Below are 11,477 nucleotides of genomic sequence, written 5' to 3' on the forward strand. Positions count from 1 at the left end.
TCTGGTCCACCACCACCACACCAGCCACACAACCTTGTTGAGATTACCCCTGAATGATCACACTGGCCACAACAAGACTAATATTGGGTCAATTTCTATGGGAGTTATACCAAAATGTAGCTCAATCACTGTCAGAGTCAGACATTGCATCTGCTTCTCGCTTGCGCCTGGTTTGAACCCGATGACGTGCGCTGCGCCGCACAGGCTGGGCTGGCTCTGGGCTGCTCCACATCCTCCTTGGCTACCACTTCTTCCTCCACCACCCTCCCTTCAATGCGGGCCTCTTCCAGTTCACAGAGCCTCATAAACTTGGAATTCGAGTCTTCTCTATTTAACTTGCGCCTTTTTCTTGCCTCCTGGGCCTTTTGGGCGTTCTGTTAGTACCTTACCGCATCAGCTTTGTGGATGGATGCCTCAGATCTCAGTGTGAGTATAGTACTAGTAAGAGTCCTTACTGTAAGCCGTTTTCCGGCCGGCGTATAGTTCTTAAGTAGGTCCCTAACCTTCTTAGCTACCTGGGAATCCCCTACGGTATGGAAAGTAAGTGTTTTTAAAGAGAGATCCAACGGCACTACAGGGACTATTACTTAACTTAAAAAGAGCGGTTTTGCGCTTACGTATAGACTATAATCCTATCCTACGCTAGCCGCTAATAATATTTTTTTTCTTAAAGCCCTACTTGCGGGTAAAGTTATATAGCCGGATTAAATCGATTTTACCGTTAAACGTATAATTAATAAGGGCGTCGTTTATAGTTATAAGCCTTTTATACGTTTTTTTATATTAGAAAAATAATTAATATTAAGAGGTTAAAGGACGTAAAAGTATTAGGGGGGTAGGAAAAGAAAATAAATATTACTTTTATAGTACCGGATTATAAAGTCGTTAATAGTATATAAATTATAACTATTATAAATAAAAAAACAGGATTTTAATAGATCCTTAAGTTTAGTTCTTAATATAAAAACCTTTTTAAATTAATTAACGGTAAGGTTATTATTAATTTAATTATTTTTTAATATAATTATATATTAATTTTTATTTAATTAATTTTTAAATTATTATTTTTAAAGGTTTTTACCTTTAAAAATAATTCCGGAGGGAAAGACTCTTCCGTCTTATAAAATATATTTAAGTATAGTAGTTTAAATCCTTCTTTCGTTTTATTTAACGTATATAGATTTCTTATCCCGCTTCGAAAACCTAATAACTAAATTGTTTTCTCCTTAGCTTTCTATTATACTTACTTTATTATAATTATATTTATACTTAAATTTAATTTAATTAATAGTAAAATATAAATTAAAAAACTTATTAATATTTTCCGGAGTAATTTCGTTAATTCTAATATAATTAAATTTTTTTTAAATTTTTATTTTAATATCGGAATAATAATTAATAAAGTATAATATTTAGTATTTACTAAGGGGGTTAGGATTACTTTATTTAATTAATAAATTAATTATTAAAGTTTTTATATTAATATAGATAGAAGCGTAATTAAAGTTTTTTTAACGAAGGATTTATTAAATAATAAGATTTTTTTTAGCCGTAAAAAAATCGTTATTAGTTTTTATAAATAAAGTTCCTTAATAAAGTACTATTAATACGGTATTTTAACGTAGAACATAGAATCCCGTACTTATTAGACGCTTTTCGCTGGCTTATACCAGCGGCAATGTCTTTCTGGGCATTTTTAATATCCTCCTCGGTATATTTGGCCATTGTTAGGTACCTGAAGCAAAAAAAAGTAAAAGAAAAGCTTCATTTTTGGTTTCTGTGGGTGGAATATAAAGTGTGTGTTGATATCGGGGGGCTTTCGGAGGTCCAGGGTTGTGGAGGGTTTAATGTGGGTAGATGGCTTGGGTAGTTCAAACTTACCTGGGCCATATCCATATGTGGTCCACTTCCTTGTCATCCAACATACCTACCAAACAAACAATCATCATTCTCAACCATGGACTGGCCTGACATTCAGGATCCATATTTTACCGACGCCAGGCTTAAGCAGTAGAACTATGAACAGACGACCACAGAAGAAACTGACCAGAGCCTCGTGCTTTATGCACAGAGGTCCCAACCTAATAGCAGATTTCAGGCCGCAGATCAGGTGCACTTGCCCAACAATGCCGAATGGACGACGCCATGGCTACAGGTTAGTGCTTCGTTCTTTTCACTCCCTCGCGTCTACTGATGCATAGTTGAATCCTAGAGTGAATGCTTTCGCCAAATACTTCTCGTTAAGCCACCCCAAAACCACGTGGACATCTCGGGCTTTCACATTCTGTAAGTTCACTTTCAAGACACAAAGCAAATAGCTAGGTAGGGTACTGATCAGTTCAGCTTCCCTAGCAAAGTGAAGCCTTTTGAAAGCCGGAACGCGAACGACGAAATCCAGACGATTCCCAAAGAACATTACAACCTCCCATTCTCCAAAACGAACTGGACACGTATCATCAAACACTTCCACATCAACTGTGTCATCAGGGACGCAATGAGGGAAAACAAGTGTTACACCGATTTTCAGGAAAAAAGGCTCCAAGATAACTACATGATCCGCTGGTTGACAGGAGTAACGAGCCCCAAGATCGAGCCGCTCAGTGTTTCCATGTCTGCGGTTTACTTCCCGCAATACAGACTATCCCTGGCAGTTGCTTACAGCTGCGACACGACGCAACTGAGTCTGGTCAGAAGGCTGCTCCGAGCCTCCCCAGAAGCCAGTCCACACTCGCTTCTGATGATTGGGCTATTCGTGGAAATCCAGCACCATCGTATATCGTCCAAGTTCGAGTATGAAGAGAACCAAAAGCTGCGCAAGGCTCTTGTAGCTACCAAACACTGAAGAAGAAGCACTTACTGCGAGGAGCCAGTTGGAGAAGATTATAAAACACGCAACAGACCACCAAAACGCCAACCACAGGGGGGCTAGCACCGAGTACATCCAGACAACGTGGAGGTTCAAGGAGAGATTCAAACAGATTGGCTATCAACTGGAGGCAATCTCGGCCGAATCCCGCGTCAAAGCTGAAGATCTTAGGACCACGTCAGATCTCGAAGTGGCCGGATAATCGGCCGGATCAACTTGACACTTGGTCCAAAATACTAGGTTTCAAGTACCCTACGCGCTCATTCCGCTAACGATGTTATCCAGTATCTAGCACAGCTGGCAAGGAGCGAAGCCCGAGAGGCAGCCTCGATGGCATCGACTGCCACCCACCAAGGGCAAATTAGCAAGTATATAGCCCTGGTCGCCATGTTTTATCTTCCAGTGACTGCTGTTTCAGTAAGAAATCCCCTGCTGGACCTGGCAGAGTGTCTCGAGCCGGGAGACTACTACATCAACGGCTTCTTGGTCCCAATAACATGCTAACCGATACATCAGACAATATTTGCCACTCCCGTCTTCAAATTCGAAAACAAATGGGTAAAGATGAAATGGAACGAGCAGGGTGGCGCCAAATCCGAAGCTGACAAGTTAGATGTGTTTCCCGGGTACTTCACAATACATATAGTACTCGGAGTTCTCTTAACAGCGGCAACGTACGGGAGCTACTACTGGTACAAATCTCACGCTTCGGCCCACTCGGAGCGAGAAAGACTAGGCAAGGAGTCAGCTACAACAGACCCGGATGATAACTCAAACGGTACCCATTCACGACCAAACTCACCAGCTGCCTCAACGGTTGGGGCAGTTGCGAATGGAAACAGGGGTATTTGGTCTCACATAACCTCGGGATGGTCGCGAATCAAATCCCTTATCTCCATCAAAAGAGCAAGGAGCACCAATGATAGACATCAACTTGGGAATTTGCCGCCGGACTCCAGTGTCCTTTCTCCTAGTCATCCAGGTAATCCTCAGGCGGTTTCAATGGTTTAGATCTCATTCTGTGTTCTTTAGCTATAGGGCAGGGGAAGAGGCAGGGAAACAGGACACCAGTGCAACAAGATGAAACTATAGAATCCTTGTCATGAACATCTGCTATTACTTCTCTACCCTTATACTTCTCTCACTGTTGATTAGGTATTGTGCCGGGCGCTTCCTCCTGCTTCGGGCAATGTTCTTCAGGTGTGTCTGAGAGCAGTTCGTTCGACGATCCCTTCTGATCATACGGTGCCGCATACGGGGTATATGGCGGCGGTGGCTCTATCTCGCAAGATTGAGTATCCCTCACTCGTATTCAACTTTTGTTGGCCCCTTGGTGGCTTCTTAGGTGGGAACTGGATTGCCTTCTGTTCGAGAAGCAGGCGATTGCTGTCTCAGCCAGGGTTTCAATGACGGCTTCTGGGAGAAAATCTGTATCAATCTAAGATCGTCCTATCAACCTTTGCCGTGTTAGACGGTCCTTGATAACAGTACAAGCCATGGTTCCAATCGGAATGGTGAGAACTTGCCTTTGTCAACACAGTTTGTGTGATAAACCAGTACCGCGCAACTCCACCGAAGTCACTGCTGGGTTTCCGTTTTGATTGTCTGTTAAAAGTTGTCCATGGATGTTGGGTGAGGGTAGCAAACCACAGACTTACATCTATGTGGAATTTGCCATTGCCGCAAATTTCTTGCAGAGTCAGGATGAGGCGTTGGATGTCTCCGCCCTCGATCGTGCAGGAAGATAGGTGCCAGTCAGACGAATAACCGTCAGGAACAGGAACAGATCCCTGATGGGATACCCCGATTTCATCCTCTGTAGAACAAGGGAGAGGAGATATGGTTGGCTCTTCCTGGGCGGTTAGGTGAACAAGAGCTAAACCTCCAAACTCTTTCAAGCTGTTGAGAGCTGACTCGGAGGGTGGGGGAAATATTCTAGTTGGTGGGAGCAACAAGAGACCGCTTCTTAACCAGCTCAGAAGTGGCGGTGCAAGGTACGGGCTGTCAGGTCAGCGTTGCATACTGCACAGTGTAAAACGACGGCTCAGCATTTTGCTCCGTCGTTACGGCCTTAAACCTTTGCACTGAGAAACAAGCACTCATCCCTACCTATCACATGGGCTGGTCTGCTCCTTTATCTTTGTGCATGATTTGTACGGTTGCATAAGTCCATGGTGAAGATGCATAAAATCAAGTGTGCTCGTTTGGCCTTGCGGGCGCTTAGCACCGTGTGCAAACGCATAAGGTAAGGTAGCCAAAAATAGCACATTGGGTCCCTGTTGTTATGGGCCCAACGCGACGAAAAAACATGGTGGGGAAGAAAGACTCTACTCAATGTTCAAAAACAAGAATTCATCATGGAATGGCCACGAGTGGTAAATCCAATATTGACAATTGAAGACAATGGCTGTCTATTTGAGTATGATTGCCCGTCAACTATCGTGTCGAAGGTGCTCCGCAACCATGTAAGTAACCCGATAAGTGAATGCATTTGCGTGATAGATGTGTTGAAATGGGAATTGATGAGTTATCTCATAGGGGAGAGAAACCGAGAGTATTGATCTGAAGAGCGATGGGGATTGGAGCCACTGGTTTCAGGTATTTTATCTCCATGGATAAGAATACATTCGGGTATGGCAGAGGGAACTCACACGACGGCTCAAGAGTCAAATCTTTGCAGAAAACCTTTTGGAACAACCATCGAAACACCAGGAGCGATCTGGCTACCACATACTCTAAGTTTCACATACAAGCAACGCACCTTCGTATCTCTGATGGCTGACGCTGAACACCCCCAAGAGTCTGCGGTGCCGTGGGGCCAGCATTCACAGCACTCGAACATGTCCCAACTGATCTGTACTACCTTCCCTTTTCTCTACCTCGCTGGCAAAGGATCACCAAGGCCTTCCATCTCCATGATGAAATCTGCAGGGCCTTCACCAAGAGCCACGAAGGCGGCTGCGCGACCTACCTCATGCACGGCAACTCACTCCGGATGTACACCTCAGCCATGTCATGGGATCACCAGAGCTGGACCTCGGCAAATAGCCTCGCAATTTCATCCACCTATATTGAAGCTTCGAAGCTTACTGTCGCGGTCATATTCGGATGTTCAGAACAGCAAATGGCCAGGGTTGAGGAGCTGCTTGCATCATGTCCGGGGGTCAAGTCACATCCCCTGCTTACGGTCGGGATATTTGCGGAACTACACAAGGATAGGATGCAGGAGATTGTCAAGAAGGCGATTTATGAGTGCACTGCAGCTATTACAGATCTGAAGCTGGATCGTGATGCGCCTCCGTTGGTGAAGCGAGACTTCAAGCTGAACAGGAAGCTGAGAAACTGGCGGCTGAAGACGAAGATGGCGGAGGAGGTCAGAACTACCAAGGGTTTGCTCCAGAAGATGATAACGCAGGTTGAGGAGGAGCAGCAGCTGCAATCCTTCCAATACGACGGCGAGTTTGCCACGAGCACGCGGAGATTTAAGCAACGGTTTACGGAGATTGAGATTGAGTTGGACGCCCTGATGGCTAGGTGCCGGATGATGTTTGACGACATGACTTATTCCGAGGAGCTGGTGACTCTTTTCGATCGTATCTTCCGATTGTTTCTTGCCCACATGGGGGCTGAAGTTGGCTTCAGTTTATGAATGAGCTCCTCAGTGATGATGCCGAGCGAGCAAGGGACCAAGCAAAGATGAGTACGGTCATAGCCTTTGTTGCTATGCTGTATCTTCCAATAACAGCTGTGGCGGTAAGAGGTCTTCCTGATAGTAATCTTGGGCTTAGTGCTGATGCGTCTCGTCAAGACAATTTTCGCTATGCCGGTTTTTGATTTTCAGAACGAGCGGAGAGATATCTACTTCCGAAAGGCAGAGACTGGGGAAGATTCCGATCAACCGCCAGTCCTATCTTCATACTTCTGGGTGTACCTAATTGTGTCTGTTGTCCTTACCGGATTCACAGTGTTCGGTTGGTGGCATTACGCAAGAGGTACGAGCAAAGCGCACAACCGGAGAAAAGCTTTGAAGCGCATGCGGCGAGCACATGCGACCACGGGAGGGTGGAACAACTCATGAATCTCGAGGGCGTTTCTTGGGCTTTGGGATCGACCACAAGGAAAGTGTTTGACAATCAAGACAAGGTCGGGATATGGAGGGAAACACAATCCTCCACTTCCTTTTATTGACTTGTGGAGTCTGACCTCTTACCAGAAAATGTCTCCGAAGAATCGAACCCAAAGAACCTGAAGTCGGAGTGAAGAGAATTTGGGCCCAATTGTTCTGGGCCGGGGGGTTTGCTGGACAAATTCTTCCGGTTTAGCGTTGCAAAATGATTGTCTCTGATTGGCACACGTTGGGTTGCAGCCCTGATAAAGTGGAGGACCGGATGCTTGACCACGTCACACATAATGCCAAGCCAACCCCATCAGGGGTAGCGGCGGTGAGGATGGCCCGATAAACACAACAGCAGCGAGCAAACAGCATGACAAAGAATATCTGAATCAACACACCCTCAACTCACATTGCGATTCCTCTTCCAGTGTTACCCCATGAACTCCAAGGACGTATAGCCCAAAGTCACGATACATAGTTCTCCCGCGGCCCTCGTGACACCATGCCCTCATTCACCTCCTCATCCTCTCGATCATCCAAGAAAGACAACACCCCACCGCCAGCGAACTTGCTCCCAAAGGCCCACTCCCGCCCCCACCCACCACCACCCTCATCACGACGCGCTCACTCTCCGCGTCCTCCTTCTGCAAGTGTCACCACGTCAGGGACGTCCTTGGTCAAGCAAAAACCGCCCAAGCAAGTCTCTCGTGGGCTGAGTGGACTGACGGCGACCATCACCTCCCGCACTGATCAAGTGCTCACCCATGTCAACGAGCAAGTGACACAGATTCGTGAGGAGCAACAGAATGGCACGTCACAATGGGTTGCTGGCGAGCTGGATCGAACTTCGCACTGGGTGCAGGGCGAGCTTACCAGGACGAATGACTGGGTTAGTCAACTGAGGGAAGAGCAGCAAAAGGAGGCGAGTCTATGGCTCGAGCAGGAACTCGAGAAGGCACCAAAGGTCGCGATGGAAAGTGCTAAGAATACGTATCTTGGTTGGCTTTCAGGGGATGAGGGGATTGTCACGGCGGCGCTGGCCTGGATTCCTGTTGCTTTTGTTGCGGGGGAGACAGTGAGGGTTGGGATTGAGGTTGGGAAGGTTGTGTATGACCTGGTTCAGGGAACCTCTTCGAATGGGCAAAGGAGGAGAATTCAGGGGGCGTGACGAGGTCATTTACCATGAGGCAGACACTAGGGGGCATCAATGGGCGTTCTTTTGGGTTTTATTTCTTGGGTTTGTTTGGGGTGTTTGATGGCAGCATTTATTGAGCGACATGTATATTTCCGGTTAACAAAACAAGTTAAATAAACAATCGACAGGTTTATAACACCGGTCCAAGAAACGAATCGCCTTTATATTGGTTGTCAAAAAGATACCTACCTTATGCCATGAGTACGCCGAAGAAGGAGTCCGCCCACCATGCCCATCACCTCGAAAGTCAAGATACCGGTAGCTAACCGTTGCCTAATAACTGCCAACTATTAGAACACCGCCTCCTCGCCTGGATACCTATGCAACCGACAAGTGATAAAGAGATACAATGATACTTGACGTTATTATATGTTCTCAAGTGACCACTATGTAGGTGTATCCGTCTGATGACTGCTTGTTTTCAACACCTCATACATACCTACGTCATGAGAGCGTTCCGACAATCGCGAGTTCCTGATACGCCCGTATGTTTTGTATATGACGTTGACTGACTTCCATTGTTGTTTGGCTGAAGTAGGTATTTTTACGAGCTTTGTTACATTGTCCGCCCAAGGATCAGTCGACAATTAAGTGTCGGTTTATGTTATTGTATCATACCTGCCAGTTCTATTTCAGAGATAGATAAGGGAAATATTTGCGGTGCCTATGAAATGTACTGCAAAAGTTTTGATGTTGATCTTCGGTTGCTTTCCCCAAAACCCGGAGTCAACAGAAGCCATGGGAGCCTGATCTCCTGTAGTGTGACACAAAACCACTTCCGGCCTGCCATGCATATTGGTGTGACATGAGGGTCATTTGATGTGGCTTCGAAGCCTTGATTAAGCTTGGTATGTCTCGAGTCTGCGCAGCCTGACTCACTGCGAAACCTTCGAAATCTGCAGTTCAGTTCCTACCGTGTTACGCGACACCTTACCTCGCTGCGTGCATTAGCATAGGCATTACAAAATGACCGGTCAGGAGATCTGAGGCTAGGTACTCTTTTGTCACCTGAGGTATACATCATCTTAAGGTACTTCCCTATCGCATGTACTTGAGGCAGGCTGTCTTGCTGAAAACTGTCGGTCGCAGGCCTGGTAGACAGGTGTCGGGGATAAATTAGGTACCTGTTAATGTACCAATTTAGGCTAGATAGATAAGAAGGTATTATTCTACCTCTCACCTCTGCCTTCACTTTGGAGTTGTGGTGGGTTGATAGAGCTTCGCCAAAGCTTCGACATCCATTCCGTGAATTTCTGCCAGCAATGCCCCAGGTTGTTGGTACCTACCAACCTAAACATAACATTCTATACATCACAGGGACCGGGCAATGGTGTGATGGTGCTAGGCTGCAGATTAGGTATTGTTGAGCCCAAGCTGCCAATTTGGTCGAGGTGCAGGTAGGGGTGCTGGCGTTACCTAATTCACGAAGAATCATTCACCTCATGCATGATATATGCCGCAGAAACCGCCCCTTTTCCTTTGGGCACAGGTGGTCAGCCTACTGAAGGGTAAATTACAGGGAGGGCCGTCTCGATTTGGACATATAAAGTATCTGCTAGCTATTCGTAGGTCTATGAAAGCCTTGTCTATCTGAGCTTTCTCAACAACCTCCCAGATTGCTCTTTCAACGCATTCATTCTCTGGGACTTGTTCGGGCCTGAACCAAATATGTCGCAACTTACGAGAGCCTCCGAGTCTGCAGGTCGCGAGCTGGTTCCATTGCCTACAATCTCGCCTCCCATCATGCCCTCGGCGGGGTTCATATGTTTTCAAATCGGACTACCCTGCCTGCCTCAAGGCATTGCTCCCGCACCCGAACTCAACTACCGAGATCAACATCATCATTCAGCCCAATTGTTCTCCTCATGTTGGAACCCTGTGCAATGTAGGCTTGGCGTTTGTGATCGCCAGGAGGATGGCCGACCTTGGGATGGAAGCGGTGGTGATGTGCGACCTCTGGAACAGGGCCAAGGGTGAGGAGATGACAGTTGATGGCGTCGTCTACCAGAGAGGCCTTCACGACACGGGCAAATTACAAACCTACCTTCATGGATATGAGAGACTGCTGAAGGATCTGTCGGAACGCTATGGTGTGCGGTACAAGGTCCGCCTCGAGGAAGAGTTTCTCAGCATGGACGGCATCCCACAGGTCTTGCAAAAGGTCATTCGGGATCGCGAGAGTCTGGCAAAGCACCTTGCGCCATCGACTGGCTCTCTCGCCATCCGCGCTGGCTGCCCTCACTGTGAGCTCGTCGACAAGTACGGGGTGAACAACAGATACTCGGCCGACGGACTAGAAGTCTCGTTCCACTGTCGGGTCCACGGTCGATTCTCATACAGCACCCAAAAAGATCCGCAGAGGTTTCTCTTCAACTGTCAGCTTTTCAATCTTATCTTGGGATATTTCTACGAGAATGCTCCGTACAACTGGATTGAGATTTGTGGGAGTGACTACGCAGGATTCTGGCAGGAGCAGCTTCTCTGGCGGTTTCTCTCCAAGCCCGCCATCATCGTCTACACCCACCTGGTCTCGGATTGGTTGGGAAACAAGGTTTTTAAATCGCTGTATCAGCAGAAAACTGCATACGACTACTTGGTGAAAGCAGACCAGGAGTATTTGCTCAGTTACGAGGTGCTTGGGCGCGAGGGGAAAGATATCAGTCTGCTTTGGCGGGAGATCGAGCTGTGGGTGGATCAACCTTATCGGCTTTTCCGCGACTACACCCTTCATTACCTTCACCTCTTGTTTCAACAGGAGAAGGTACTTCTCGGGACAATTCACACCCAGGCGTCTGAGCCCGAGACAGAGTGATTGAGGCGTAGTGTCTCGAGAGAGAAGTTGGTGGGGGTCGAATCCCAGATGTATGTGAAATTGCCTCAGGTACCTAAGAAGGAAGGAATATTGAAATGAGGAACTAGAGTTGATATCGACCACTGCCTCGGATAAAGCACTCAAATTTGGGACACGTATTTCTCTTCTTTCAAGCTTGCTAGGTGCACCCCCTCATCAGGAGTCGGTGAGTGAGTTGATTTCCAAGACATTTGGCAGATAAATCATGAAAGAGGTATCCATCTATTATTGAACTTGGGTATTCTGGTAGTAACTTTATTTTGCGGTATGCTACTAGTAGTAGGTAAGTTCATAGAAAAGCTCATTCTCACACTAATTCAGTAGGAAAGGCACATCCGGATTGGAAAGAAATGTGTACCTGACCAGGGTGGTCTTCAAAGTAAAAACCACCCCTGGCCAGAGCCAATGCTTCGATTGACGCCTCCTTGTTGTAAAGCGATGTTGATTGGCC

At 46.6% G+C, this 11,477-nt stretch overlaps 3 protein-coding genes across 3 annotated transcripts; all 3 read left to right on the forward strand.

The window, feature by feature from the left end:
* Positions 1–5,840: 5,840 nt before the first annotated feature.
* Positions 5,841–6,944, forward strand: PODANS_0_450 (uncharacterized protein; the record flags this gene model as incomplete). Its single annotated transcript, XM_001903832.1, has 3 exons — positions 5,841–6,443; positions 6,509–6,619; positions 6,675–6,944. 3 exons carry the CDS (start codon positions 5,841–5,843, stop codon positions 6,942–6,944), a joined length of 984 nt encoding a protein of 327 aa, XP_001903867.1.
* Positions 6,945–7,482: 538 nt separating this feature from the next.
* Positions 7,483–8,148, forward strand: PODANS_0_460 (uncharacterized protein; the record flags this gene model as incomplete). The annotated part of the gene is made up of 1 exon (XM_001903833.1): positions 7,483–8,148. The coding sequence occupies one exon, from the start codon at positions 7,483–7,485 to the stop codon at positions 8,146–8,148; it is 666 nt and encodes a 221-aa protein (XP_001903868.1).
* A 1,942-nt stretch (positions 8,149–10,090) lies between these two features.
* PODANS_0_470 (uncharacterized protein) lies at positions 10,091–10,987 on the forward strand (the record flags this gene model as incomplete). The annotated part of the gene is made up of 1 exon (XM_001903834.1): positions 10,091–10,987. One exon carries the CDS (start codon positions 10,091–10,093, stop codon positions 10,985–10,987), a length of 897 nt encoding a protein of 298 aa, XP_001903869.1.
* Positions 10,988–11,477: the final 490 nt, after the last annotated feature.

This window comes from Podospora anserina, chromosome 4 (assembly GCF_000226545.1).
Source record: "Podospora anserina S mat+ genomic DNA chromosome 4, supercontig 2".
NCBI classification, from domain to species: domain Eukaryota; kingdom Fungi; phylum Ascomycota; class Sordariomycetes; order Sordariales; family Podosporaceae; genus Podospora; species Podospora anserina.